The sequence below is a fragment of the Podarcis erhardii genome (assembly GCF_964252035.2).
Source record: "Podarcis erhardii genome assembly, chromosome: 6".
Taxonomy (NCBI): Eukaryota; Metazoa; Chordata; class Lepidosauria; order Squamata; family Lacertidae; genus Podarcis; species Podarcis erhardii.
In genome coordinates, this window is record NC_138510.1 from 89,241,710 (window position 1) to 89,267,527 (window position 25,818).

At 45.5% G+C, this 25,818-nt stretch overlaps 1 protein-coding gene across 1 annotated transcript in view; it reads right to left on the reverse strand.

The window, feature by feature from the left end:
• The window catches only part of HMCN1 (hemicentin 1), a 314,679-nt gene that overhangs the window by 134,690 nt on the left and 154,171 nt on the right, over positions 1 to 25,818 (reverse strand). Inside the window, exons 28-37 of the mRNA XM_081866236.1 lie at positions 25,378 to 25,525; positions 24,356 to 24,482; positions 19,753 to 19,907; positions 15,082 to 15,360; positions 12,780 to 13,061; positions 11,175 to 11,283; positions 8,479 to 8,648; positions 7,640 to 7,794; positions 5,407 to 5,530; positions 2,838 to 2,939 (exon numbers count right to left, since the gene is read on the reverse strand). Coding sequence (XP_081722362.1) covers positions 2,838 to 2,939; positions 5,407 to 5,530; positions 7,640 to 7,794; positions 8,479 to 8,648; positions 11,175 to 11,283; positions 12,780 to 13,061; positions 15,082 to 15,360; positions 19,753 to 19,907; positions 24,356 to 24,482; positions 25,378 to 25,525 — 1,651 coding nt within the window. The remainder of the gene's footprint in view (positions 1 to 2,837; positions 2,940 to 5,406; positions 5,531 to 7,639; positions 7,795 to 8,478; positions 8,649 to 11,174; positions 11,284 to 12,779; positions 13,062 to 15,081; positions 15,361 to 19,752; positions 19,908 to 24,355; positions 24,483 to 25,377; positions 25,526 to 25,818) is intronic.

Consider the following 25,818-nt stretch of genomic DNA (forward strand, 5'->3'; position numbering starts at 1 on the left):
TTAGTCGTGTCCGACTTGTCATGACCCCATGGACCAGAGCACGCCAGGCACTCCTGTCTTCCACTGCCTCCCGCAGTTTGGTCAAGCTCATGCTGGTAGCTTCGAGAACGGATACTGCCCAATAACTGCCCATCAGGTTGCATATTCAAGCTGTCTCTGTGGCCTGTTATTGTTTTCCTCACTGGTCACTTGCCCCACCCCCATAACAATATGCTTTGGAATAACATCCCTACAACAGCCCACACTACTTAGGATTTTTTATTTGACAGTTATAAACCACCTGAAATTTTCTAGATACTAAACATAAAAATGTACACATGGAAATATGGTGGCATGGCATCAAAGCACATCTAAGTTTTGCTCAAAGAGAAGTTGTTGTTGTTGTTTAGTCGTTTAGTCGTGTCCGACTCTTTGTGACCCCATGGACCAGAGCATGCCAGGCACCCCTGTCTTCCACTGCCTCCCGCAGTTTAGTCAAACTCATGCTGGTAGCTTCGAGAACACTGTCCAACCATCTCCTCCTCTGTCGTCCCCTTCTCCTTGTACCCTCCATCTTTCCCAACATCAGGGTCTTTTCCAGGGAGTCTTCTCTTCTCATGAGGTGGCCAAAGTATTGCAACCTCAGCTTCAGGATCTGTCCTTCCAGTGAGCACTCAGGGCTGATTTCCTTAAGAATGGATACGTTTGATCTTCTTGCAGTCCATGGGACTCTCAAGAGTCTCCTCCAGCACCATAATTCAAAAGCATCAATTCTTCGGCGATCAGCCTTTTTGATGGTCCAGCTCTCACTTCCATACATCACTACTGGGAAAACCATGGCTTTAACTATACGGACCTTTGTTGGCAAGGTGATGTCTCTGCTTTTGTCTAGGTTTGTCATTGCAAAGAGAAGTGGGGGACTTAAAAACAATAGGAGCACTGACAATGGAATGGGTGGAATTAAAATATGGATGCAATCTCCCACAACAAACAGGGTGCCGTGTGGACAATCCAGCATAAACCCACTTCAAATGCACTACTCATGTGTCGACGACATGCGCCTGCACATACCCGCAAGAAAGCATCAGTCCGGATGGGCCCAAGGCCAGTTCACAAATGGCCAAGTGTTGAGTGATCCAGCGACACACATACATATGTAAACAAGCTCATCCTGAAAATCTGTTTCTACATTTACGGGGTGAGAAGGAATGATAAAGGAAGCAGGAGCCAGCAAAAGCAGAGCCAGCCCCAAGGCAAATTCAGCCCAGTCCAAGAGTTTAGTATGTCGTCTCTGCCAAGGCAATCAAGGGAGCCGCTTCAAAAGCAGCCAATTTCTTTCTTCAGCCTCACTCCTGGAGTCTCTGCATCCGATTTCGCAATGTCAGAAGCAGCCTTGTACATGTCATGTGGTTAGTCAGCAAATCCACCCCGAAGGCTCTTTTTGTCGCAGAGAAGTAGACAGCAACTTTAAAAGAATGCTCTGGATAATGAGCAAGACCCATCCCCAATTCGTAGCAACGAGGACGCTCTGAGGGGAAGCCGATTGCACCATCTATCCATGCACGGCCTCAGTCGATCCAGCACACTTAAGGCAACACGCAATATCTGCACCCTTCCCAGCCCTCCGGCAGCCTCGCAAAACTAGGTAAAGGTAAAGGGACCCCTGACCATTAGGTCCAGTCGTTACTGACTCTGGGGTTGTGGTGCTCATCTTGCTTTATTGGCCAAGGAAGCTTCCAGGTCATGTGGCCAACATGACTAAGCTGCTTCTGGTGAACCAGAGCAGCGCAGGGAAACGCCGTTTACTTTTCCGCCGGAGTGGTACCTATTTATCTACTTGCACTTTGACGTGCTTTCGAACTGCTAGGTGGGCAGGAGCTGGGACCGAGCAATGGGAGCTCACCCCGTTGCGGGGATTTGAACCACCGACCTTCTGATCGGCAATTCCTAGGCTCTGTGGTTTAACCCACATAGGTAAAGTTAAAAAGGTAAAGGACCCCTGGATGGTTAAGTCCAGTCAAAGGCAACTATGCTCATCTCGCTTCAGGCTGAGGGAGCCAGCGTTTGTCCGCAGACAGCTTTCCAGGTCATGTGGCCAGCAGGACTAAACCGCTTCTGGCGCAATAGAACACCATGACAGAAACGAGAGCGCATGGAAACGCCGTTTACTTTCCTGCCGCAGCAGTACCTATTTATCTACTTGTACTGGTGTGCTTTCGAACTGTGAGGGGTTGGCAGGAGCTGGGACAGAGCAACGGGAGCTCACCCCGTTGTGGGGATTCGAACCACCGACCTTCTGATCGGCAAGTCCTAGGCTCTGTGGTTTAACCCACAGCGCCACCCGCGTCCCTAAACTACTTCTTCCCATTTTCCGAGGAAGCACATGCAGTGTTTGTGAACATTCTGTACATTCCTGGCAACTTAGCCATACCAGTACCAGAAATGTTACCGCAACAAACGCTTGATGGGATTCAGCATTGCACTAAGAGGGGTATGAATGCAGGATACAAGGGTCACTCGTGCAAGGGGGTTTCCCCCTGTTCCACACCCCCCCTTAAACTGTTCTGGGGTTTCCCCAATCCTGCAGAGGAGATTTAGAGGATGCAGGGAAGGGCGTTTGTTGCACAAATGGACCTTGTTTTGTGCCTGCAACAACTTAGTTGAATCCCACCCAAGACAACACAGATGGGTTTGCAGCACATGAGCTACACAAAACATCTACTGGAAGAGAAATCCAATTATGTTTCATGGAGCTACTTTAGGGTAAGGTGAATCCTGAAATACGGCAACTCTCCTCCCGCTCACCCAATTTATTTATTTTTTTAATTACGAGCAATAACTTCTGAGTGTGTATGTACCTGGCAAAGGATTTCCAGATGCTTTGCACTCCAGCTGTATTGGATTGTTCAAAACCACAGTCTCGTTTATCATCTTTCCTGCATCCTTCAAACTTGGTGGTTCTGGGAAGAAAAGGATGAAAAGATTATCATCTTGGTTGTTCAATCTCACATATATGAAGGCTTTCTTCTGTGCTTATCCAGTTTCTGTGACATTATCAACACATATATAATGAAGGCTCCAGGCAAACCTCCATGGGGAGAGCATTCCACAATTGGGGAGGCAATACAGAGAAGGCCCGTTCTCGTGCTGACACCCTCTGGGCCTCATGTAGAAGAGGCACACATATTTCTTAAACCAGAACATGGAGAGACCCAATTGGTTTTTCCCTTCTTCTCTGGGATGTTTCAGGTGTTGTGGTACCTCACACCACACAAACAGAGGGAGCACGGTTCAAGGAATGTAGATGATGTGAGAACGAAAAGGATGTGTGGTATTTATAATTCCCTTCTGCCATCCCTAAGCACATCTGTTCCCATGTCAAGGGAATGCACAGGGCAGATAAACTGTTTATTGTTAAAGATACCACTTACGGTAGCTTCTACAGCTCTTGATAGCTACACACACCAACCTAGCATCAGGTCCATGCTCTTTGGAGACCACCAGTTTATGTACCTTCCCCCAATGGGCTGTGCACTTGCGACTGGAGTCTATGCCTCAATGGGAACGTCCTCTGCTCATCCCTTTTCAGTCCCCTCCTAGTTATGGGAGACAGTGATGCAGGAGAAGGTGGGGAAGCAGCTGTCCCTTCACTTGCCTGACCTGCCTCCTCTTCTTCCAACCCATCCTGTGCTCCACCCTCCAGCTCTGAAGCTTCTGCTGCCTCACAGGCCCCTCTCCTGAGTTAGTCAAAGAATCATAGAATCATAGAATCATAGAGTTGGAAGAGACCACAAGGGCCATCGAGTCCAACCCCCTGCCAAGCAGAAAACACCATCAGAGCACTCCTGACATATGGTTGTCAAGCCTCTGCTTAAAGACCTCCAAAGAAGGAGACTCCACCACACTCCTTGGCAGCAAATTCCACTGTCAAACAGCTCTTACTGTCAGGAAGTTCTTCCTAATGTTTAGGTGGAATCTTCTTTCTTGTAGTTTGGATCCATTGCTCCGTGTCCGCTTCTCTGGAGCAGCAGAAAACAACCTTTCTCCCTCCTCTATGTGACATCCTTTTATATATTTGAACATGGCTATCATATCACCCCTTAACCTCCTCTTCTCCAGGCTAAACATGCCCAGCTCCCTTAGCCGTTCCTCATAAGGCATCATTTCCAGGCCTTTGACCATTTTGGTTGCCCTCCTCTGGACACGTTCCAGTTTGTCAGTGTCCTTCTTGACACTGCCAGTGTCCCTAGCCTGCCTTCCCCAGTGCACAGTCATCAGTGTCCTGGCACCCCATTTGAGGGTATCTGTGTAAGTCACCCCTGGTGACAGGTAAAACTCCCTTGCTGTGAGCAGAAATCTTCTCATCAAAGCTGGCCCCGAATCACCAGACTCACATGCGACCAATCATTTCCTACACAAAGCCTCTCCTCCTTCCGGAGGGGAGGGATTGTGAGCGGGAACTGATTCCCGAGCTACGCAGGGGGCGTTCCAGCCCCTGCCCTCCCACTGACGCTGGTGCGCCACGCCTCCCAGAAGGGCGCCCAATCAGGTCGACGCTCGGGGGGCGTGGTTTAGCCGCTCAAATGCGGCCGCGCCAGCTCTTCTCCCCATTCCGCTGCCGTTTTCTTCGCGTCACCCACCCACCACTCCCTTTAGCGCATAGGTGTTCGCTTGACCTTGCTATGGACCTATGGTTGGTCGCCCTGGTTGCCCAGGGGACCTGGTAGGAGTTTTTTCCAACTGGCAAATTGGCACCAGCCTCTTGGGTTTTTTTCGCCTACCTCGTAGCAATCGTCACAACATTCTCGGTATTTGGCGGTTAGGCATTGGAATGTGTTGTTGGCGTGTGGAAGGGCAAGGTGTGGCCACCGCCTACCCCTTCACTTATGGGTATTCCGTTAAAGGAATCCGGTGGTCATGGATCCTGTCCGATGCCCTATGTGGCGGGGGGCCATGGCATAACCCCCGGTGACATCAGGGGAGAGCTTATAGTTGTATTTGCATCAACAGGCTCCCCCTACTGGTGGTTAACCCCTCGTCAGACTCACCCCTCTCCGAGTGGGTGGAGTCAATATTTGCTGTTGTCCAATGCCTAAGCCAATACCTCTCACATGCTGTAATCAATAAGGTTGTGGCCTTTTCTTGCCCATTAACCTAATATGCCGTGTCCACGTGTTTTTATTATTCCCAAGCAGGGGACAAGTCCTCAAATCACAATACTGGGGACTCCTCTGAAAAACGAATGCTTGCATAGATGACAAGAAGGAAAGGGTGTGTCATAAAAATGTCGGGAGCTGCTAGATGCTATCACAAACACCTAAAACGCTTGCAAAACAGCAAGAGCTGAGCAGGAGAATGTATGTGGAGCATGCATGTGTGGACCTAGCATAATCAATAGGCTATGTTCCATGTTGGGAAAACCATTACCATACACATGCAGTCGGACATGTTGCTGGGCCTCGCCAGCTGCATTTGTTGCCACACAGGTGTATCTCCCAGCATCTTCCATCAAAGCCTTGGCGATCTGCAGGATGCGTCCGGAGGACTCCAGCTGCTCCAGAATGGGAAAAGAAAAAACAAGCATCCACAGAGATTTCCAATAGGATATGCATATTATCAGCTCTCCTTCCAAATGACAATTATATTCAAGCTGCTTACTTCTGGATTTTTGGATTTAAAAATCCAAAATCCCACTGCTAAAGTTCCAGTTCAGCAGCTGGAATAAATCATGCATAAAGAATAAATGCAATTCATTTGCATGCTTGGTCTTAGGTAAATGATCAAGGCATTCTTTTGTGTGCTTGTTTTCTAATCTTGGCCTGTTATGAGGATTAGGTAAAGGTAAAGTGACCCCTGACCATTAGGTCCAGTCGCAGACGACTCTGGGGTTGCGGTGCTCATCTTGCTTTATTGGTCAAGGGAGCCGGCATACAGCTTCTGGGTCATGTGACTAAGCTGCTTCTGGTGAAGCAGAGCAGTGCACGGAAACGCTGTTTACCTTCCCGCCGGAGTGGTACCTATTTATCTACTTGCACCTTGATGTGCTATCGAACTGCTAGGTTGGCAGGAGCAGGGACCGAGCAATGGGAGCGCACCCCGTCGCGGGGATTCGAACCGCCGACCTTCTGATCGGCAAGTCCTAGGCTCTGTGGTTTAACCCACAGCGCCACCTGCGTCCCATTATGAGGATTACCAAAGACAACATTCCACTTTGTGATTCTTTCTTCTTCTTATCCACTGCAGAGCTCTGCTTCCCCTCCCTTCATTTCAATTGACCTAGGAAAAAAGCCTGGGGGTTTTAAGCTATTGGCATATTAAACAGAACTAAGGTACACTGGGAAGCAGGTTTCACGGTTAAATTATAGCAATGAGCAGTAGCAGTGTGTGTGGCACAACAGAGTCGCTCTCTTGCCAATTACAAAGTCTATTTATTTGGTTTTTCAAATTAAAATTTTACGGAGATATATCAAACATAAATCATAAAAACAAGATTCCAAGGAATCTCCTGGATTTTCATCCTCCCCTTTGTGGGTCCTATTGTTAATCCTTTCCTCCTGCATCTTTTATAATAATCCAAATATTTTACCTCTCCACTGTGTCCAAAATTCACCATTAAACTACAAATGTTATTCCAACCCTACTAAAGATTTTAACTGTTTACAATGGTCTTTAAGGTAGGTTATCAGTTTCCCCCCATTCCTTGTTAAAATTTTGGTCTTCCTGATTTCTGACTCTTCCGGTCATTTTAGCCATTTTAGCATAGTCCATCAACTTCATCCGCCATTCTTTTCCGGTAGGGACTTTATCTTGAGTCGCTCTCTTGTCAATGGGGTTCCTGCTACCGTGGCAAGTTCAGGGCTGCACAGAAACACTGCTGGCCAACCAGGCATTCCTGTTAGTGTGCCTGTGAAGTCCCATGAACCTGATGTTGCTTTGCCCTATCTCTGCCCAGGCAGTGACCCTGGTGTTGGGCCGGTGGCTCCATGGATCTGCCCCACCACTTGGGATGCTACTGTTGATGATGTTCCATTTTTAAGCCTCTGGAAAGGCCAGGAGGTGGGAGGGCAAATGGGAAACTGTGAATCTGAAGGGTCTAAAACACTTGCGCTGACAAAGCAGCACAATATGAGAACAATATTCTCCACCCCCTGCACCGTTCTGCTGAAGAATCCCTAATAATAATAATAATAATAATAATAATAATAATAATAATAATAATTTATTTATACACCGCCCATCTGGCTGAGTTTCCCCAGCCACTCTGGGCGGCTTCCAAAAGAATATTAGAATACTATGATACATCAAACATTAAAAGCATCCCTAAACAGGGCTGCCTTCAGATGTTTTCTAAAAGTCTGGTAGTTGTTGTTCTCTTTGACATCTGGTAGGAGGGTGTTCCACAGGGCAGGCGCCACTACCAAGAAGGCCCTCTGTCTGGTTCCCTGTAACCTCACTTCTCGCAGTGAGGGAACCACCAGAAGGCCCTCGGAGCTGGACCTCAGTGTCCAGACTGAACGATGGGGGTGCAACTCAAATGTTTAAACGTTCCTGCACCAACAAAATTCTGTGCAACCACCTTGCTTGTTGGGTGCCTCTGTTCTCCTGGAAACTGGCGTGGCAATCATTTGATGCTGTGGACTATTGAAATTGTGATACGTACCCGGATATTTGCTCTCGCTGTATTTACAGGCCGACTGTCTTTCAACCAAGTGATTGAAGGGATGGGTATGCCATTGGCAATGCACTGCAAGGTTACTGGTTTGTGTATCACTACAGATCTCTCAGGGAGCCCAGTCGATTTTATTGTTGGAGGAACTACAAAAAAATCAACACAGAGTGTTATGCAACACAATCCAGCTGCTATAAACCTGCATACAGTTATCAAGACAGTAGGAAAGGATCTCTTTCAAATCTTACAAGATGTTAAAACATTCAGCTACCACTGAAAACGGCAATTGGTTATTTAATTCCCCTGCTAAAAAAGCAGCAATGTGTTGATTCTCACCATCCCATTCCATAAGATCTAGAGCAAGACTTGGAACTAGACAGGTAAACAAAGACTGCTACAAAAGGGAATGCCTTCCCCTGTACAGTGGTACCTCAGGTTAAGTATTTAATTCGTTCCGGAGGTCCGTTCTTAACCTGAAACTGTTCTTAACCTGAAGCAACACTTTGGCTAATGGGGACTCCTGCTGCTGCCGCACCGCCGGAGCCCGATTTCTGTTCATATCCTGAAGCAAAGTTATTAACCTGAAGCACTATTTATGGGTTAGCGGAGTGTGTAACCTGAAGCGTATGTAACCTGAAGCGTATGTAACCTGAGGTACCACTGTACTTCTCTTGTGATCAGCATAAGGCAATTTAGAATCCTGAAATTCTGGTGTTATACATTGAGCGAAACCGCCACGCATTTAAGGCTGTTTGATAAGGAAATATATTCAGAGACATTCCCTCTCCCCCACCCTACCCCCAATTTTCTTTCCTGGAGAGACAACGCACCATGCACCGTCACATCAAATTCCTTTTTGTTTTCGCCTGCCTTGTTTGTTGCTACGCACTGGTAATGGCCAGTATCCGAGACTTCAGTCCGCGAGATGAGAAGCTTGCGTCCGTTTAGTAAGATCTTATATCCGATTCCCCCTTCGATAGGCTGGCCATTTTTCAACCACCTGGTGGATTAAAAAGCAGGTCTCATTTGTATAAGCTAGGGGATCGTAAGATACCTGCGAAAGTATTCACAAACTAACACAGGCTACGGAGGCTGAGCTTCATTCAGAGTCTGACACTTCGCCCAGCGAACTACTGTGGATTGTGTTTGTTCAGGTCTCCCAACTCTCCAGCTGCCTAAGAGAATATGGGCATGCTACCTCCATCTCTGAGACCGGCAAATATTTATTTATTTATTTATTTATTTATTTATTTATTTATTTATTTCTATCTATCTATCTATCTATCTATCTATCTATCTATCTATCATCTATCTATCATCTATCTATCATCTATCTATCTATCTATCTATCTATCTATCTATCTATCTATCCCTGAGTGCTCACTGAAAGGACAGATCGTGAAGCTGAGGCTCCAATACTTTGGCCACCTCATGAGAAGAGAAGACTCCCTGGAAAAGACCCTGATGTTGGGAAAGATGGAGGGCACAAGGAGAAGGGGACGACAGAGGACGAGATGGTTGGACAGTGTTCTTGAAGCTACGAACATGAGTTTGACCAAACTGCGGGAGGCAGTGGAAGACAGGAGTGCCTGGCGTGCTCTGGTCCATGGGGTCACGAAGAGTCAGACACGACTAAACGACTAAACAACAACAACAACAAATTTATATCCCGCCCTCTCCAGCCAAAGCCGGGCTCAGAGCGGCTAACAACAGTAAAGTAATGCAAAATTCTAAAATCAATTCATTATAAAATCAGTTCAAATCAAATTAATGGCAACCATTGGGCTAGAGTTCTGCGAAGAATTTCTGCATTGGCCAAGCCTGTAGAAGTTGAAGGAGTCTGCTCTCTGACTTGCCCAGTGAACTCCAAGCTCTGGGCTCCAGATTTTCCAAGTTCTCCAGCTTCCATCTTGGCCACTGACCTCAAATACCCTGAACTAGAGAGAATGCTCTCCAGTTCGAAATGTATATATGGCCATCCATTGTATGTGTTTGATCTTGATGCACACATCTATTAGCTTCTCTTCCTTACGCTAACACAAGTTGTATCGGCGAGGTAAAGCATGGGAAACCGTTACATTCATGGGAAACCAGGAACAGAGAAAAAGAAGGAAAGTGGATTCTTGTAGGAAGGTAAACAATGGAAGGGAAGAAAACAGTGAATGGACACTGGAATCTTGGGAATGAATGATACTCATTGTACTCTAAAGGTTCAATGTGAACCACATCGGTAGAACATAAGACTCTTAATCGCAGGGTTGTGGATTTGAGTCCTACATTGGGCACAAAAATTCCTGCATTGCAGGGGGTTGGACTAGCTGAACCTTGTGGTCCCTTCCAACTCTACCATTCTATGATTCTATGGCATTCGTACCCAAAGAGCCTTTCCCAATGGTCCCTGAAACATTCCATAAGTAATTGGCACCTGACCAAAGACTCCACGGACCTTTGCCTCATGGTTATAGACAAAACAATGCTTTGGATTAGCATATAATCCAGAGACATCACCTTGCCAACAAAGGTCCGTATAGTAAAAGCTATGGTTTTCCCAGTAGTGATGTATGGAAGTGAAAGCTGGACCATAAAGAAGGCTGGTCGCCGAAGAATTGATGCTTTTGAATTACGGTGCTGGAGGAGACTCTTGAGAGTCCCATGGACTGCAAGAAGATCAAGCCAATTCATTCAAGGAAATCAGCCCTGAGTGGTCACTGGAAGGACAGATCCTGAAACTGAGGCTCCAATACTTTGGCCACCTCATGAGAAGAGAAGACTCCCTGGAAAAGACCCTGATGTTGGGAAAGATGGAGGGTACAAGGAGAAGGGGACGACAGAGAACGAGATGGTTGGACAGTGTTCTCGAAGCTATCAGCATGAGTTTGACCAAACTGTGGGAGGCAGTGGAAGACAGGAGTGCCTGGCGTACTCTGGTCCATGGGGTCACAAAGAGTCAGACACGACTAAACGACTAAACAACAACAACAATAAGGCTTTGTTTTCTTTTCTTTCTGCATGTTAACCCTAATCTCTCTTTCACTGTTTGCTTTCTAGGCCATGAAAAAAATGACAGGGGATGGGAACCAGGAATGAAAGATCAAACTTTTTAAAAAGCAGAGGTGCCCAAGATATTTGTCAGCTTCACAAAAGCTAGAAAAATGTCCTGACAGGCAAGAGAATCAACCGAGCAACTACAGAAAACATGGCATCCTGGAAAATCTGAGGTTTTAGGAGTCGAAGGCAGATCTGTGACTTGACTCCTGAAATTATGGATGGATGGATTTATCTTAGCCAGCCCAGTTGTGTGCAAAATGAGTAATAATGCATCAGAAAATTATAGTTCCACCAAAGGAAGACAGCAACTATACCATAGGAAAGGTAATAAAGGTCTACTACTTCATTTTCTAGAACTTTGTTAACCTTTGCTAAACTACATCCTTTTCTTTGCTCTTCCAACCAAAATCTGACACAAGTCATGGATTTTTTTTCTGTTCCTTTGTCTCTCTTTTTGCATTGAACAATAGCTTCTTACGTGATAGTCGGCGGAGGCGTTCCTGTTACTGGGCAGTCCAGCTCCAGGGAGCTGTGGAGAATCACAATATAATCTGTAGATTCATTCTCCCCTTCCATACTTGGTGGCACTGGAAAGACAGCAAACCCAAAGGCACAAATAAAAGTACTGTCAGAATTTTATTTTATTTTAAAATGATTTAAAATACTATTTCATGGTCCATCCTTTCTTGGACGATTCAAAATTTCATTGGACGAGAGATGGTTTAGAGCTTATACTTTTTAACAGCAATTTTTTGCTAGCACAGAAGCATAAAAATCAGCACAAATTTCCAGGCAGCATCAGTCCACCAACCCCAAACCCTGCAAGTGGTGCATAGTGATGTAATGAAACAGGCCACTGAACTTTAGACAATGAAACCATTATTAAATGAAGGTTTGGTTTAAAGAAACATGTTAATGAGGAGTTGCTAAATCTCCCGGTACTGTCTATTGTTCCCCATCAAAAACAAAATCCATATGTCACACAAATGGAGAGGGACAGTCCATTACAAATTTAATATAGAGCCTATATAAGTAAAGGACCCCTGGGCGGTTAAGTCCAGTCAAAGGCGACTATGGGGTTACAGCGCTCATCTTGCTTTCAGGCCGAGGGAGCCAGCATTTGTCTGCAGACAGCTTTCCGGGTCATGTGGCCAGCAGGACTAAACTGCTTCTGGTGCAACGGGACACTGTGACAGAAACCAGAGTGCACAGAAACGCCATATACCTTCCTGCCACAGCGATACCTGTTTATCTACTTGCACTGATGTACTTTCAAACTGCTAGGTTGGCAGGAGCTGGGATAGAGCAACAGGAGCTCACCCCATTGTGAAGATTCGAACCGCCAACCTTCTGATCGGCAAGCCCAAGAGGCTCAGTGGTTTAGATCGCAGCGCCACCTGCATCCCTAGAGACCATATAACACCAGACCTGAAAGACCTACATTGGCTCCCAGTATGTTACCAAGCACAATTCAAAGTGTTGGTGTTGACCTTGAAAGCCCTAAACGTCCTCAGCCCAGTATACCTGAAGAAGTGTCTCCACCTCCATCGTTTGGCCCGGACACTGAGGTCCAGCTCCGAGGGCCTTCTGGTGATTCCCTCACTGCAAGAAGTGAGGTTACAAGGGAACCAGGCAGAGGGCCATCTCGGTAGTGGCGTCCCTGTGGAACGCACTCCCATCAGATGTCAAAGAAATAAACAACTATCCGACTTTTAGATGATGGCAGCCCTGTTTAGGGAGTTTTTAAAGCTTTATGTTTTATCGTGTTTTTAATATTCCATTGGGAGCCACCCAGAGTGGTTGGGGAGGCCCAGCCAGATAGGCGGGATGTAAGTAATAAATAATAGTAATAATAATAAATCACATAAAGAAAAAAACAGTCCTATCCTGGTGCCATCCAGATGTTTTGGATCACAACTCTCATTATCCCTGACCATTTGCTGCACTAGCTGAGGCTGACGGGAGTTGGACACCAACAGCTGGAAAACAGTAGGTTGGGGAAGGTTGACGTAAGTGAAACTTGTGGAAATACCTGGTTGGCAGCGCAGGTTAAATAAAAAGCTTAAACTCTGTTTTTACACACCTAGGATTTCCACATCATATTTGATTTCCTTCTCTCCTGCGATGCTGGTAGCCACACAGACATACTGGCCATCATCAGCCTCTCCAGCATTCATGATTTCCAGCTTCCTTCCACCAGACACAATGTGCAGGTTGTCGCTGGCTTTCACGGGAACTCCATCCTTCAGCCAAGTCAGCAGGGGAGGTGGGTTGCCAGCAGCATTGCACTCCAGCACCACGGAACTGCCAGAAACCACCTGCTTGTTCTGGATTGCTTCAGAGTCGCCCTCAATAACTGGAGGAACTGGAAGGAAATGGAGAGGAAAAGGGTGACCACTCAAAAATCCAAGCCATTATTTTCTGTGACCACTCAAAAATCCAAGCCACTCTCAAATCAATTGGTTTGGTTTAAAGGTAACTAAGGAATTATCTTGTATGGCAAAACCATGGTTAATAAGAGGCATTTCAACCCGGAAAGTATTTTCAGGCTGGTCAATGCCACAAAGTGCCGTATTCTTCGCTCCATAAGATGCACTTTTTTCCTCCTAAAAAGTAAGGGGAAATGTCTGTGAGTCCTATGGAGCGAATGCGTGGTCCCTGGAGCTGAATTGCCCAGGGGCAAAAAGCAGATCGTACTTTTTTTTTTAGAAAGAGGGAAGGAGGTGTTGAAACAAAGCCACTGAGCAGCTGATCAGCAAGCGATCAGGAAGGGAGATAAGGGACTCTAGAGATAAAGGAGGCTGCCTGGGAGGGGGAGGTAAAAGCACATGGATCCTCAGGATTTTTGCATTGGGTCACCCCAAATTCACCATCAGATCACATAGCATGTCCATGGCTATAGCCTGGACACACACATCCATTGTTTCGCGCAAAAACATGGTTACAAAGCACGGATCCACATGGATTGTCAGGATTTTTGCACTGGGCTACCATATCATGTCTGTCGCTACAGCATGAACCACAAAAATCATACACCCACTGTTTCTTGTTTTCCTCCTCTAAAAACTAGGTGCGTCTTATGGTCAGGTGTGTCTTATGGAGCGAAAAATATGGTAAGTGAGGGCACCCATTGGTTAAACTGGCTTTTTGTAGGGAAAGCCATTTTTTTAATTCAAAGCTGTCATATGTTGCTGGATTTCCTCATGACAAGCAAAGTAAGTAATTTCCAGTGAGAAAGCTCAACAGCTGAATCACTCTGAGCTGCTTCTCGACTTGTGACTTTCCCCTGAATAATGCCTGGGGGTAGTGATTGTTGATGGGCAGTCTCAACATTGTGGTGAACCCATAAGGTGTAAGAAGTGGGTTGTTGCCAACTTAAAACGTAAGAACTCATTAAGAGCCCCGCTGGGTTGGAGGGGCCTATCTGCTCAAACACTATCCCACCCTCATGTTGGTCAACCAGACGGGTTTGAGAACCCCATAAACAGAACCTCTGGACAGCACCACTTGTGTTACCCAGCAACTGATACCTACTGCTTCTGTGATACCAGAGGTAATATATACCTGTATACCTGAAGGAGCATCTCCACCCCCATCGTTCAGCCTGGACACTGATGTCCAACTCCGAGGGCCTTCTGGTGGTTCCCTCACTGCAAGAAGTGAGGTTACAGGCAGAGGGCCTTCTCAGCAGTGGCGCCCGCCTTGTGGAATGCCCTCCCATCCGATGTCAAGGAAATAAACAACTCTCTGACTTTTAGAAGACATCTGAAGGCAGCCCTGTTTGGGTAAGTTTCTAATGTTTGATGTTTTATTGTGTTTGTAATATTCTGTTGGGAGCCGCCCAGAGCAGCTGGGGAAACCCAGCCAGATGCGTGGGGTATAAATAATATATTATTATTATTATTATTATTATTATTATTATTATTATTATTATGCCATCAGAATGACTAGCAGCCACTGATATCCTTATCCTCTATGGGTCTGCCTTTATAAAAAGGGGATGCATCTAAAGCACAACATGGGAGAGGAGGTAGGAGATGGAGCCCACTGGTGTTCCTTGAGACTGGAAGGAATCTGCACCGGGAGAAAACTGACCAAGGAGGAGAAGTTTCAGAAGGGATGTGCAGGCAGGGAATGGAGCAGGGTCCAGCTCCCCCACCTCTCCTTATCACCCATATTATGCTTAAAATAAGTCTGTCACCCTCTACAGCTTTCTATATCAATTTGGCTCGACCCTCAAACCAACTGAAAACCTGAGTCTAAGAGCAGTCAATAGCAAGCCAAGAAGAGGCAAGGGGAGGCCCAGATCGGCTGGACAGATCAAATCCGAGTTTTCTGACTGCACGCTGAACAAATAAGTGTGCTCTTTCTCGTCTCCTTCCTACCGTAGACATCCACTAGGAATATTTTTTCAGCAGTCCCAGCTACGTTGGTTGCCTGGCAGCTGTACTTTGCAGAGTCAGAAACTTGTGCACGAAGAATCTGAAGGAATTGCCCCCTGTCCAGGTAAAGAGCTTCTGGGCTAGACGCAATAGGGTGTCCATCTTTATACCACGTTATGGTAGGAGCTGGGATTCCCCTTGTCTCGCATTCCAGCTTTAGCACACTGTTCAGCAACGTTGACACTTCAGCGGTAATGTTTCCGCCTTTGATCGCAGGTGGGACTGTTTTCAGGGAAGGAACAGGAGGAGGAAAACAGTAAAAATCAAGATGCAAAGAAGAGGAAGAGTCTCAGAACACAAAGGAAGCCAGAGCTTAATTATGACTTGGTTTGTAAAGGGCTTTCAGTGGACAAATTGTTTTCCCCCACACACCCCACAACAGCAAAACAAAACAAAAAACATGGTGATGCAGTTTCCTCCAGCAGCCATCTGTAGCAGCAGCATCTGGGAACAGATTTACCACAATTTTTGTTGGTTAAACAGGCTCCTAATGGGAGGAACTAGCAAGAGACAGGGAAAAATCTAATTGGAACCGTCTTCAAAATATCAACTCAGATATGCAGTGTTTGTGAACACTCTTATTTGCTCATTGCATTAAGTGTTGAAACAAAGTTTAGACTAAAGCATTGCATATGCTTCAAAATATATAAACTGTTAACTTACAAAATATAATCCACTATTGCAAAGTACTTAAAGCATCTCACAGTCAATAAACGGGGTGCCTTTGATGTTTAGATAGCAACCTGTATAATAACTTTGAATTTGCTTTCAAACCCACGTTGAACGTTTCTCTGAATTGCATAGCGCTAATGTCTGTCATAAGGGATGCAGGTGGCGCTGTTGGTTAAACCACAGAGCCGAGGACTTGCCGATCAGAAGGTCGGCGGTTCAAATCCCCGTGACGGGGTGAGCTCCCGTTGCTCAGTCCCTGCTCCTGCCATCCTAGCAGTTCGAAAGCACATCAAAGTGCAAGTAGATAAACAGGTACTGCTCCGGCAGGAAGGTAAACAGCGTTTCTGTGCGCTGCTCTGGTTTGCCAGAAGCGGCTTAGTCATACTGGCCACATGACCCGGAAGCTGTACGCCGGCTCCCTCGGCCAATAAAGCGAGATGAGAGCGGCAACCCCAGAGTCGGTCACAACTGGACCTAATGGTCGGGGGTCCCTTTACCTTTTAAATGTCTGTCATATCTTACAAAAGGGACGCGGGTGGCGCTGTGGGTAAAAGAGGGGGGTTCCAGAGTTGAAGAAAAAACATCCATGTAAATCAATAATAAAATGAACGGATTGCTTCACTGACACTCAGCCAGCCATTGTCAGCCAGCTCAGCACATCAAAAAAGCAAAATAAGATGGGGCTCAGATTGGCTAAGGAGAGCCTTAAGTTTCACCCTAGACACCCTTTCTGCCTTCCCTCAGGAGACCCGACTCATATTTTGAGAACCACAAGTAACACTTCAACACTGCGCTGGTTTCAGCATTCCTTGAAACCCAGAATAATTCCCCGTCCTCTGGAGGCAACAGCTTATGTGGATTCCTAGCCAAAAACAATGTATGTAAACTAATCATTTGCAGATGCTCCTGTGAGACACTGCGAGCGACATCCACTGCGCGCACAAGCCAAACCCTCAATGAGTAGCTTGACTGCTGGTGGAGGTAATGTTTGCCTGCCAATGTAAGCCCCGCGCTGCCAAACAAGTCGGTTGATTGCAACCTGCCAACACCCCAGGTTCCAAGATATCATTCAAAATGGCACTTTAAAGATGCGAAAGGCCTAATAAAACAAACACTGCTGGGGCAGGGGTGTTGCATGAATGACGGGTGACCTCCCGTCTAAGATCTCTTCAGGCAAACATTTTCCAACCTGTTACAAAACGGGCTCATCTGACCTGTCCATCATTTTGATTCCAGTATCCGTACCTAAGGAGATCCTGGGGCAGCGGTTCTCAACCTGTGGGTCCCCAGATGTTGTTGGACTACAACTCCCATCATGCTGAGCTCTGGATGCTAGCTAAGGGTGATGGGAGTTGTAGTTCAACAACATCTGGGGACCCACAAGGTGGGAAAGGCTGTCCTGGGGTCTCTTTGAGCCTGTTATCAACACAGACAGAAAGGGATGATTTAGTTTCTACGCAAAGAGGAGCTCTGCACTGCACTAGAGATGGGGAAGGAATTTGGCCCAGTTTGCATTTTAATGTGAACCTGTTAGGAAAACATTCTTTAAGAAACAGATAAAAGTTCCTGGAAGCTTTAAAGAGGGTTCCAGAATTTTCTTTAGTGTGTAGGTGTGGCACTCTAGGCTTGATTGGTGTCAGCTGGAGGGGCAAATAAAGGGGGGAAGTTGCAGGCTGCAATTTCTGAACGATGAAAGCACACACACGTACGCTGACAAGAAGTTTGGAAGTAAGGCAACGTGTGCTGCTGATACTGAGAGTTTTGCTGTGTCACGATTGTTAATTACTGGACTGAGATTACACCGTGCTGGAGAGATAAAGAAGGAATGTAAATAGCTTGTATATCATAGTAACAGCAATGCTTGTGCAACCAATCAAGCAATAAAGAAGCTCTTGACTGTGAATTTGAGTATGACTCCTGTTCTTGTCCTCTGCCTCTGGGGAAAACTCTGCTACAAACAGCAAGAAGTGGTTTTACCGAGGTGCCACCACACAAGCAGGAAGCGCAGCAGAAGTGTGTGGGCGGTAACCTCTAGTAGAACCAGCCCCATATCCCATCATCCCTGACCACTGGTCCTGTTAGCTAGGGATGATGATGGGAGTTGTAGTCCCAAAACACCTGGAGGGCCGAGTTTGCCTATGCCTGGGCTACAACATGAATACCAAGTCTTGACTGCCCATAGACTGAACAACAGCATTAGGACCACAACCTTTTTAAAATAGGTTTTTGAAAAACCTGTTCACTGTAACTCATGGCGTAAGATAGAGTTAAAAATTTAAATGCAGCTTAGAGGACTCTGATCCTCCCTTAGCGTGTATCTGTCAGCTGGTTTTGTCATCACTGCCATGTTGGTTTGAGACCACGTAAAAAGCCTCTGTCAATGTTTATCCTTTTGTGCTCAGTCCCTTGGGAGCTGGATTATTGCATCAAAAACATACCCTCAGATTGAACCATGTAGGCAGACATTTTACATGTACCCAGAAGACGTGGGAGCAACTACAGAGCCAAGGAGAGGAGGGTTTTGTTAGTCTAAAAACGTCCCTTCAATTTAAACAGAAATGAAACAAATCCAGTGGAAGAGGCGATTTCAGATTGCCTCTCTTTTTCACTTACTATCCTCTTCGAAGGCAGACAAGTAAACAACTGATAAAATATTATCATTTCTTGTCTAGGTCTCACACCCACCCTCTGAACGACTGTCTGCAGTTGGGGTCAAAGAGTCTAGGAAAGGTAATTGGATATACTGTCCCATTCAAACCTACATCGTCTGCCCTGTTTTATTTTGAACGCCCAGAACATGTGGTCAGTTTGCATTGCACAGACTGCCCCCACACCCCACACAGATTATTCACTTTTTTTCTCCTTTTCGGTCTCCTGTCTGTTTTTGTTCTCTCTCCACTCCGATGCAGCCTTGATGTGCAAGATCGCTAATGACCTCCTCTTCTTAAGCATTCTGGCAGTCTATCACAAGTTTCCTGTCTCAATTATTACATGAGATTCAAGTTGTTCTGCCTGGCTTCTGTCAGGGCTAGACAATAATTACAACCCCCACATAAATCTCTGCTACGTTTTTTTTTCTGCCAGCCTTCCTTCCTTCCTTCGGTTCTGCTCACAATCTATGCCCTGGAGAATGTCTGCAAATTCTCTACTTATGCTGAAATTAACTAAGAAGTGAGGTCAAGCTTTCCTGACAAAGATCCCTCATCAACTCCTTCCGAGATAAACTGGTTCAGTAAAAAGAATCACCTTACCAATCCGGCAGTCTTCAGGCACTTTCAACAACATATGTTTGATTATTTCGTTTATGAAAGACTTCCTATGAAGCATCTCAAAGCAAATACAGTGGTGCCTCACAAGACGAAATCAATTCGTTCCGCGAGTCTCTTCGTCTTGCGGTTTTTTCGTCTTGAGAAGCACCCCTATTAGCGGCTTAGCGGATTAGCGCTATTAGCGGCTTAGCGGCTTAGAAAAAGGGGGGAAGGAAAAAAACTCGCAAGACTCGCAAGACGTTTTCGTCTTGCGAAGCAAGCCCATAGGGAAATTCGTCTTGCGAAGCGCCTTGAAAAACGGAAAACCCTTTCGTCTAGCGGGCTTTTCGTCTTGCGAGGCATTCATCTTGCGGGGCACCACTGTACCCAATAAAGAATAAGGGGTTTCTGCTGGTTCAAAAGCTGGAGAGGGGGCAGGTTTTTTGGAATCTTGGGAGCAACAAATAAGAAAACTTTAAATTTGTTAATTGTCTCTGTTGCAGTTGGGCTATTTAGCTATGTGCCTGGGAATAAATGATATAACCTAAAATGCATTTGCACTGGGGTGTGTGTGTGTGTGTGTGTGTGTGTGTGTGTGTGTGTGTTAGCCAGGGTTAGCAAGAGCTTCCACTGTTTTCCTTACCAAAACAAACAGAAAAGATTTGCTAAAATCATACATTTGTAAGTTACTTACCGTGGATTGTGAGTTTGAGTTCCTTAAACTGTTTGCCAGCAGAATTGGCTGCGCTGCACTGATAGCGCCCTTTGTCTATTCTCCGAGCACTCTTAATGTGCAGGATCTGGCCTTCATCCAAAACCTCAATATTAGGATCCCCTAAGAAGAGGGGCCTGGAGGAAAACAAAAACAAAAAAACACCACCACTTCTGTTATACTGTGGGTGCACACAAGCCACAATGAGTAACCTGGAACTTATTTCTGCATAAACATGCCTAGGAATTCACTATGTGTAATACACCACTCCTTCAACTCATCAGCATTGGGTTATTGTAACCACACGGGTGTATCCAGCTGGGATCCCCAAACTGATGGCAAAATGAGTCTCCCGCCAATGAAATGGGGATCATGGAAATATTTAACAGTTCCCCCTCCCCCTTCATTCCTCCACTACCACCTCCATTGCTGTTCTGAAAAGTCCCTACATCTTCTAAATCAGATTATTCAGGGGAGATGCAAGGGCAAGGGGAAATTGCCAAGCAACTCCGTTATTCATTCATTCATTCAGCCTTTATTGGCATAATATCAAAATTTAAATGATATACCTATTAAGATATACTACAATGTCACTTCCAGATGACCTTTTTATGAAGCACTAATTCCCCTTTGGTTGCACCAAGTTTGTGGGGAGGTTAGGCATTTTCATTCCAAATGCACATTTCTAAATGCAGTTTGATATGCTTACGGAGCAGAGGACTGCACCAGAACATTTTAGGAAATATGAAAGCTAGTGAATATCTAAGTTCAAAGTCTGTATTTTAGTCCAGAAGGTATGGATCAAGTCACAGTTCCTACTGAAATCTGCACAGATCTGAGTTCCTCGTGCATGTCCAGCCATTACCCTACTAGGTCAACCTGCTGCACATAAATGGTGCGTCGGCATTACAGAATTCAAATCAATGTGAAAATCTACTGAATTGTCACAGTGCCAACAAACCAAGGAACTGTGGAAGCTAAAGTTCTAAGCAGAAAGCTAGGGATCAGCAAGAAGTCACCCTTAGGGTTTCATTGAACAAAATCACATTGTTCTAACATTTAAACCTGGATCATAACAGTTTACATTTGTTATGTAAAGGTAAAGGGACCCCTGAACATTAGGTCCAGTCGTGACCGACTCTGGGGTTGCAGCACTCATCTCGCTGTATTGGCCGAGGGAGCCGGTGTACAGCTTCCCGGTCATGTGGCCAGCATGACTAAGCCGCTTCTGGCAAACCAGAGCAGCGCACGGAAATGCCGTTTACCTTCCCGCTGGAGCGGTACCTATTTATCTACTTGCACTTTGACGTGCTTTCGAACTGCTAGGTTGGCAGGAGCAAGGACTGAGCAACAGGATTCAAACTGCCGACCTTCTGATCGGCAAGTCCTAGGCTTTGTGGTTTAACCCACAGCGCCACCCGTGTCCCTTTATTTGTTATGTAGATGTGCCCAAACAATTCGAAGCCACAGTCTGACAGCATTTATTCAATTATTAAGGTTCTTAACTCGGGATCTCCTTCCTTGGGGGGTTTGAAGCAGAGATTGGATGGCCATCTGTCATGGATGCTTTAGCTGAATTTCCTGCAGTGCAGGGGGTTGGACTAGATTCTATAATGGGAAAATCTTTGACACACACCCCCAGATGTTCCTGAACCACATTTCCCATCAGCTCCAGCCGGCATGGCCAATAGTCAAAGCTGATGGGAGTTGTGGTTTGACAACATCTGGAGGGCCAAATGTTTCCCTTCCCCAATCTTAACAATCTGAACCTGTGTGCAAATCAGCCCAAAGTGGTGCCAAAATACCCAAAGATAAGGTAACAGGTAACAGCTACCGGCAACGTTCTACACTGTACAGATTTCCAAGTTGCAGTTGCCATTAGAATATCCACTTTGGCCACTGGCCTGCATTACGAAATGCTAATGCTATTTGTCCAAGAATATTTATATACTCATTTTTGTTGTCCAACTAACATTTGTACTGCCAAGTTCAATCCCCTTAATGGGCTTTTCCTGGAAGATGTGTAGTTCAGAGGCTCAAAATCTCAACTCTGCAGTATACTGTGCTGGAATGTAACTCTGCGCATCTGTAAAAACATTTCACCTTCTTCTCTATTCTGCCGAACAAATGAAATAATAGGCTTGATCCACTTGCAATGTCTCCTGGGGTCACTCACATTCATTTCATTAAGGCTTCCATTCACAAGTTTCCAATACACCGCTGTTCATGTGGCTGCTTTTTGAAAAGATATGAAAATGACATCTGCAGATTGATCTTAAAGCCGTGAGAACCTGCTGTCTCAGTTCACACAAAGCCTTGTTTCACCCTGGGACTACAAATGTCACAAGACGATATGGTCTAGTACCTGACTTCAGCAGGTTTTTACATTCCTAAAAGCCTTCATGGCGTTCATTTACTAAAGCTGAATGGCTGAAAATAATACTTTAGCATACGTCAGTGTGTCTGCCAAATCAGTAGATGACAGGTAGAAGAGGAGTTTCCCTGGTCTTTGTGATTACATTTTAGGGGAGCATGAGTAACCTTTTGCTACAAGCTACTGATCTGGGCAAGGGACGCGGGTGGCGCTGTGGGTTAAACCACAGAGCCTAGGACTTGCCGATCAGAAGGTCGGCGGTTCGAATCCCCGCGACAGGGTGAGCTCCCGTTGCTTGGCCCCTGCTCCTGCCAACCTAGCAGTTCGAAAGCACGTCAAAGTGCAAGTAGATAAATAGGTACCACTCTGGTGGGAAGGTAAATGGCGTTTCCGTGCGCTGCTCTGGTTCGCCAGAAGCGGCTTAGTCATGCTGGCCACATGACCCGGAAGCTGTACGCCGGCTCCCTCGGCCAATAAAGCGAGATGAGAGATGAGCGCCGCAACCCCAGAGTCGGCCACGACTGGACTAATGGTCAGGGGTACCCTTTACCCTTTACTAGCACCTTAGAGACCAAATAAGTTTGTTATTGGTATGAGCTTTTGTGTGCATGCACACTTACTGATCTGGGCAGATGAGCAGCTTTAACTTTTATCTGGGCTTGCCCAAACCACACTTTATGTGAATTTAAAGGTGATTATGTCTCTACTTTTTCCTAGGGGGGAAATCCCTTTCACCCAAGTGGCAACCTGCACCCCCCTCCCCCCTCTAAATTTAGGTTTTCCCAAGCAATCCCATAAAAGAAGAAATCCCAATATAAAACTGCATGTTACTCGACTGAACACACTGAAGCACATTGTGTGTAGGTTGTATCTTTGTTTTGCTTTTCATGTGCTGCCATCTGTCACCACACTCCCTACTTCATTTTGCTTCCATCGGCCCAAAGGAAAGGACACCGCCTGCCTTTTCCCAATCACGTTCACATTTTTTGCTTCTTCGTTTATTTTATGGGAGCTCTTTTGCACAGAACGGCTCTTGCACAAAACAGCTGTATTAAAAAGAACCGCTGCTGTTTTTTTCTAAGAAAAAAGAGGTGCTGGAACTCACCACAAATGCCTCCCTTGTTCTGTTGGAATGGCAATGGTGCCCACCTGAGAGGTGTCAGAACTGAGTTTCGATGAGTTCCAACAACGAAAGGAAAAAAGAGGACTGATGTGAGGCCCAACTGTATCTGTGTACACCCATTTGGGTGGCGCTGTGGTTTAGACCACTGAGCCTTTTGGGCTTGCCGATCAGAAGGTCGGCGGGTCGAATCCCCACGATGGAGTGAGCTCCCATTGCTCTGTCCCAGCTCCTGCCAACCTACCAGTCCGAAAGCACACCAGTGCAAGTAGATAAATAGGTACCACTGTGGCGGGAAGGTAAATGGCGTTTATGTGCACTCTGGTTTATGTCATGGTATCCCATTGCTGCAGAAGCAGTTTAGTCCTCCTGGCCACATGACCTGGAAAGCTGTCTGTGAACAAACGCCGGCCCCCTCGGCCTGAAAGCGAGATGGGCACCTCAACCCTATAGTCGCCTTTGACTGGACTTAACCAGGAAGTTAGATTATCCTCCACCAGGGCCAGGGCCTTCTCAGTGATGGCTCTGACCTGGTGGAATGCTCTGTCCCATGAGACCAGGGCCCTGCAGGATTTAACTTCCTTCCACAGGGCCTGTAAGACAGAACTATTCCAACTGGCTTTCAATTTGAACTTAGCCTGATCTTTTATTCCCCTTCCTTCCTTCCTTCCCTCCCCCTCCCCTTTTTATGAAGATTACCCTCTCTGGGATCCCACAGCTAATTCTCCCCTGGTCTCCTCACTGGCCCAAATAGGACTAAATTAGCCAGCTAGCCCTGGTGATCATCTAATGTTTATTGGATGGATTTCCCCCCTAAATTGATTTTTGATTTTATTGTTATTCACGTTTTATACTGTATTTTATACTGTTTTTTTGTAGCATCAATTAAGTGTTTTAAATTTGTTGTTAGCCACCCTGAGCCCGGTTTTCTGAACAGGGAAGGGCTGGGTATAAATAAAAATTTATTATTTATTATTAACCTCCCAGGGGTCCTTTACGTTTACGTTTACTTTTACCAATATATCAACAGGAAGACAACAGTTCCTCATCTCTCTTTACTATCTTGCATCAATGTAAGAACGGGCACTTACTTTCCATCTTTGAACCACTGGATAATGGGGAGAGGAGTACCGCTGACTCTGCATTCCAAGGTGGCATCATGGTTGAGGACAACGGAAACTTCGCTAGATGTGTCAGCACCTCTTATGGTGGGTGGGACTTGGTGGGAAAGGAAACAATGAGAATCACTAGTCAAAGAGGAGGAAGAGAGCGGTTAAACAAAATGTATCATGCTCCCTGACTCTTATAGATGGGGCTGGATGACATTGAAAGAAGAAGCAACCAAAAATTAGTAAGGGCCAAGGTTAAAGCTTACTGGGAAATGATATATAATGAAATGAAAAGGATGTTTAAAATAACCTTTGTAAAAAAAAACAACCCCCCAATAAAAATAGAAGCTGTTCTTTTGGGAATTATAGGGAGAGAACTACCAAAAATGTATAGAAATTTATTCATGTATGCTACTACAGCGGCAAGAATGTGACTTGCCCAAAAATGGAAAGAAGCAGAAGTCCTAGCAAAGGAAGAATGGATACATAAACTTATGGAATATGCAGAAATGGTGAAACTTACCGGAAGCATAAGAAATCAAGATAAGTTTTAAAAAAGAATGGAAATGCTTTGTCAAATATTTACAGATAATTCACAAATAGATAAAAACATTGGCAGGATTACTGTAACAATGCAGTTGTTAAAGAAAATGAATAAAGGAGCAAATTAAGTTAATTCGGATATTAAAAGAAGATATTAAAAACAAATTTAAGGAACCGCAGAAAGAGGGGGAAGGAAGTCAAGTTTTGAAATGTCAAAATGATTGTAAAATTAGTGAAATGTATAAACTTGAAAAGTATAAACAAACAAACAAACAAAATTAGTAAGGGCTGCAGGGCACTTAGATGCTATTATAAAAAGAGGCAAGAAAACCTGAGTTGGCATTAGGTGCCCCACCAGTGTTCTTATGCTTATGCTTATATTAAACTTATGCTTATATTAAATGTCAGGTATACCAGAAATACCAAAGGCTACTTTTCAAGCTTTCTTTAACAATACCAACCTCGCACATCTACATTGAAGAATTTCTCTGAGCTTCCTGCTATGTTGGTGGCTTTACATGAATACAGTCCGGCATCATCGGTTGCAGCTTTAAGAAGTTTCAACAGCTTCCCATTGTTCAAAATCTGCAGAGCGCTGCTCTCCACCACCTGAAAACAATCCAAGAACAACTAATTCAACACCTGCCAGATATAGCACCTGAATAATCTAACTCAGTGTTTCCCAACCTTAGGTCTCCAGCTGCTCCCATCATCCCTAGCTAGCAGTACCAGTGGTCAGGGATGGTGGGAAATGTAATCCGAAAACAGCTAGAGACCAAAGGTTGGGAAACACTGATCTAACTTACCCACACCATTTCCTGGGCCTAATTAGGCCAGTCATACTTTAAAGGTATTCCTGAAAGTTATAAAGCTTGATCTGCAATCAGGAGTCATGGCAGAGG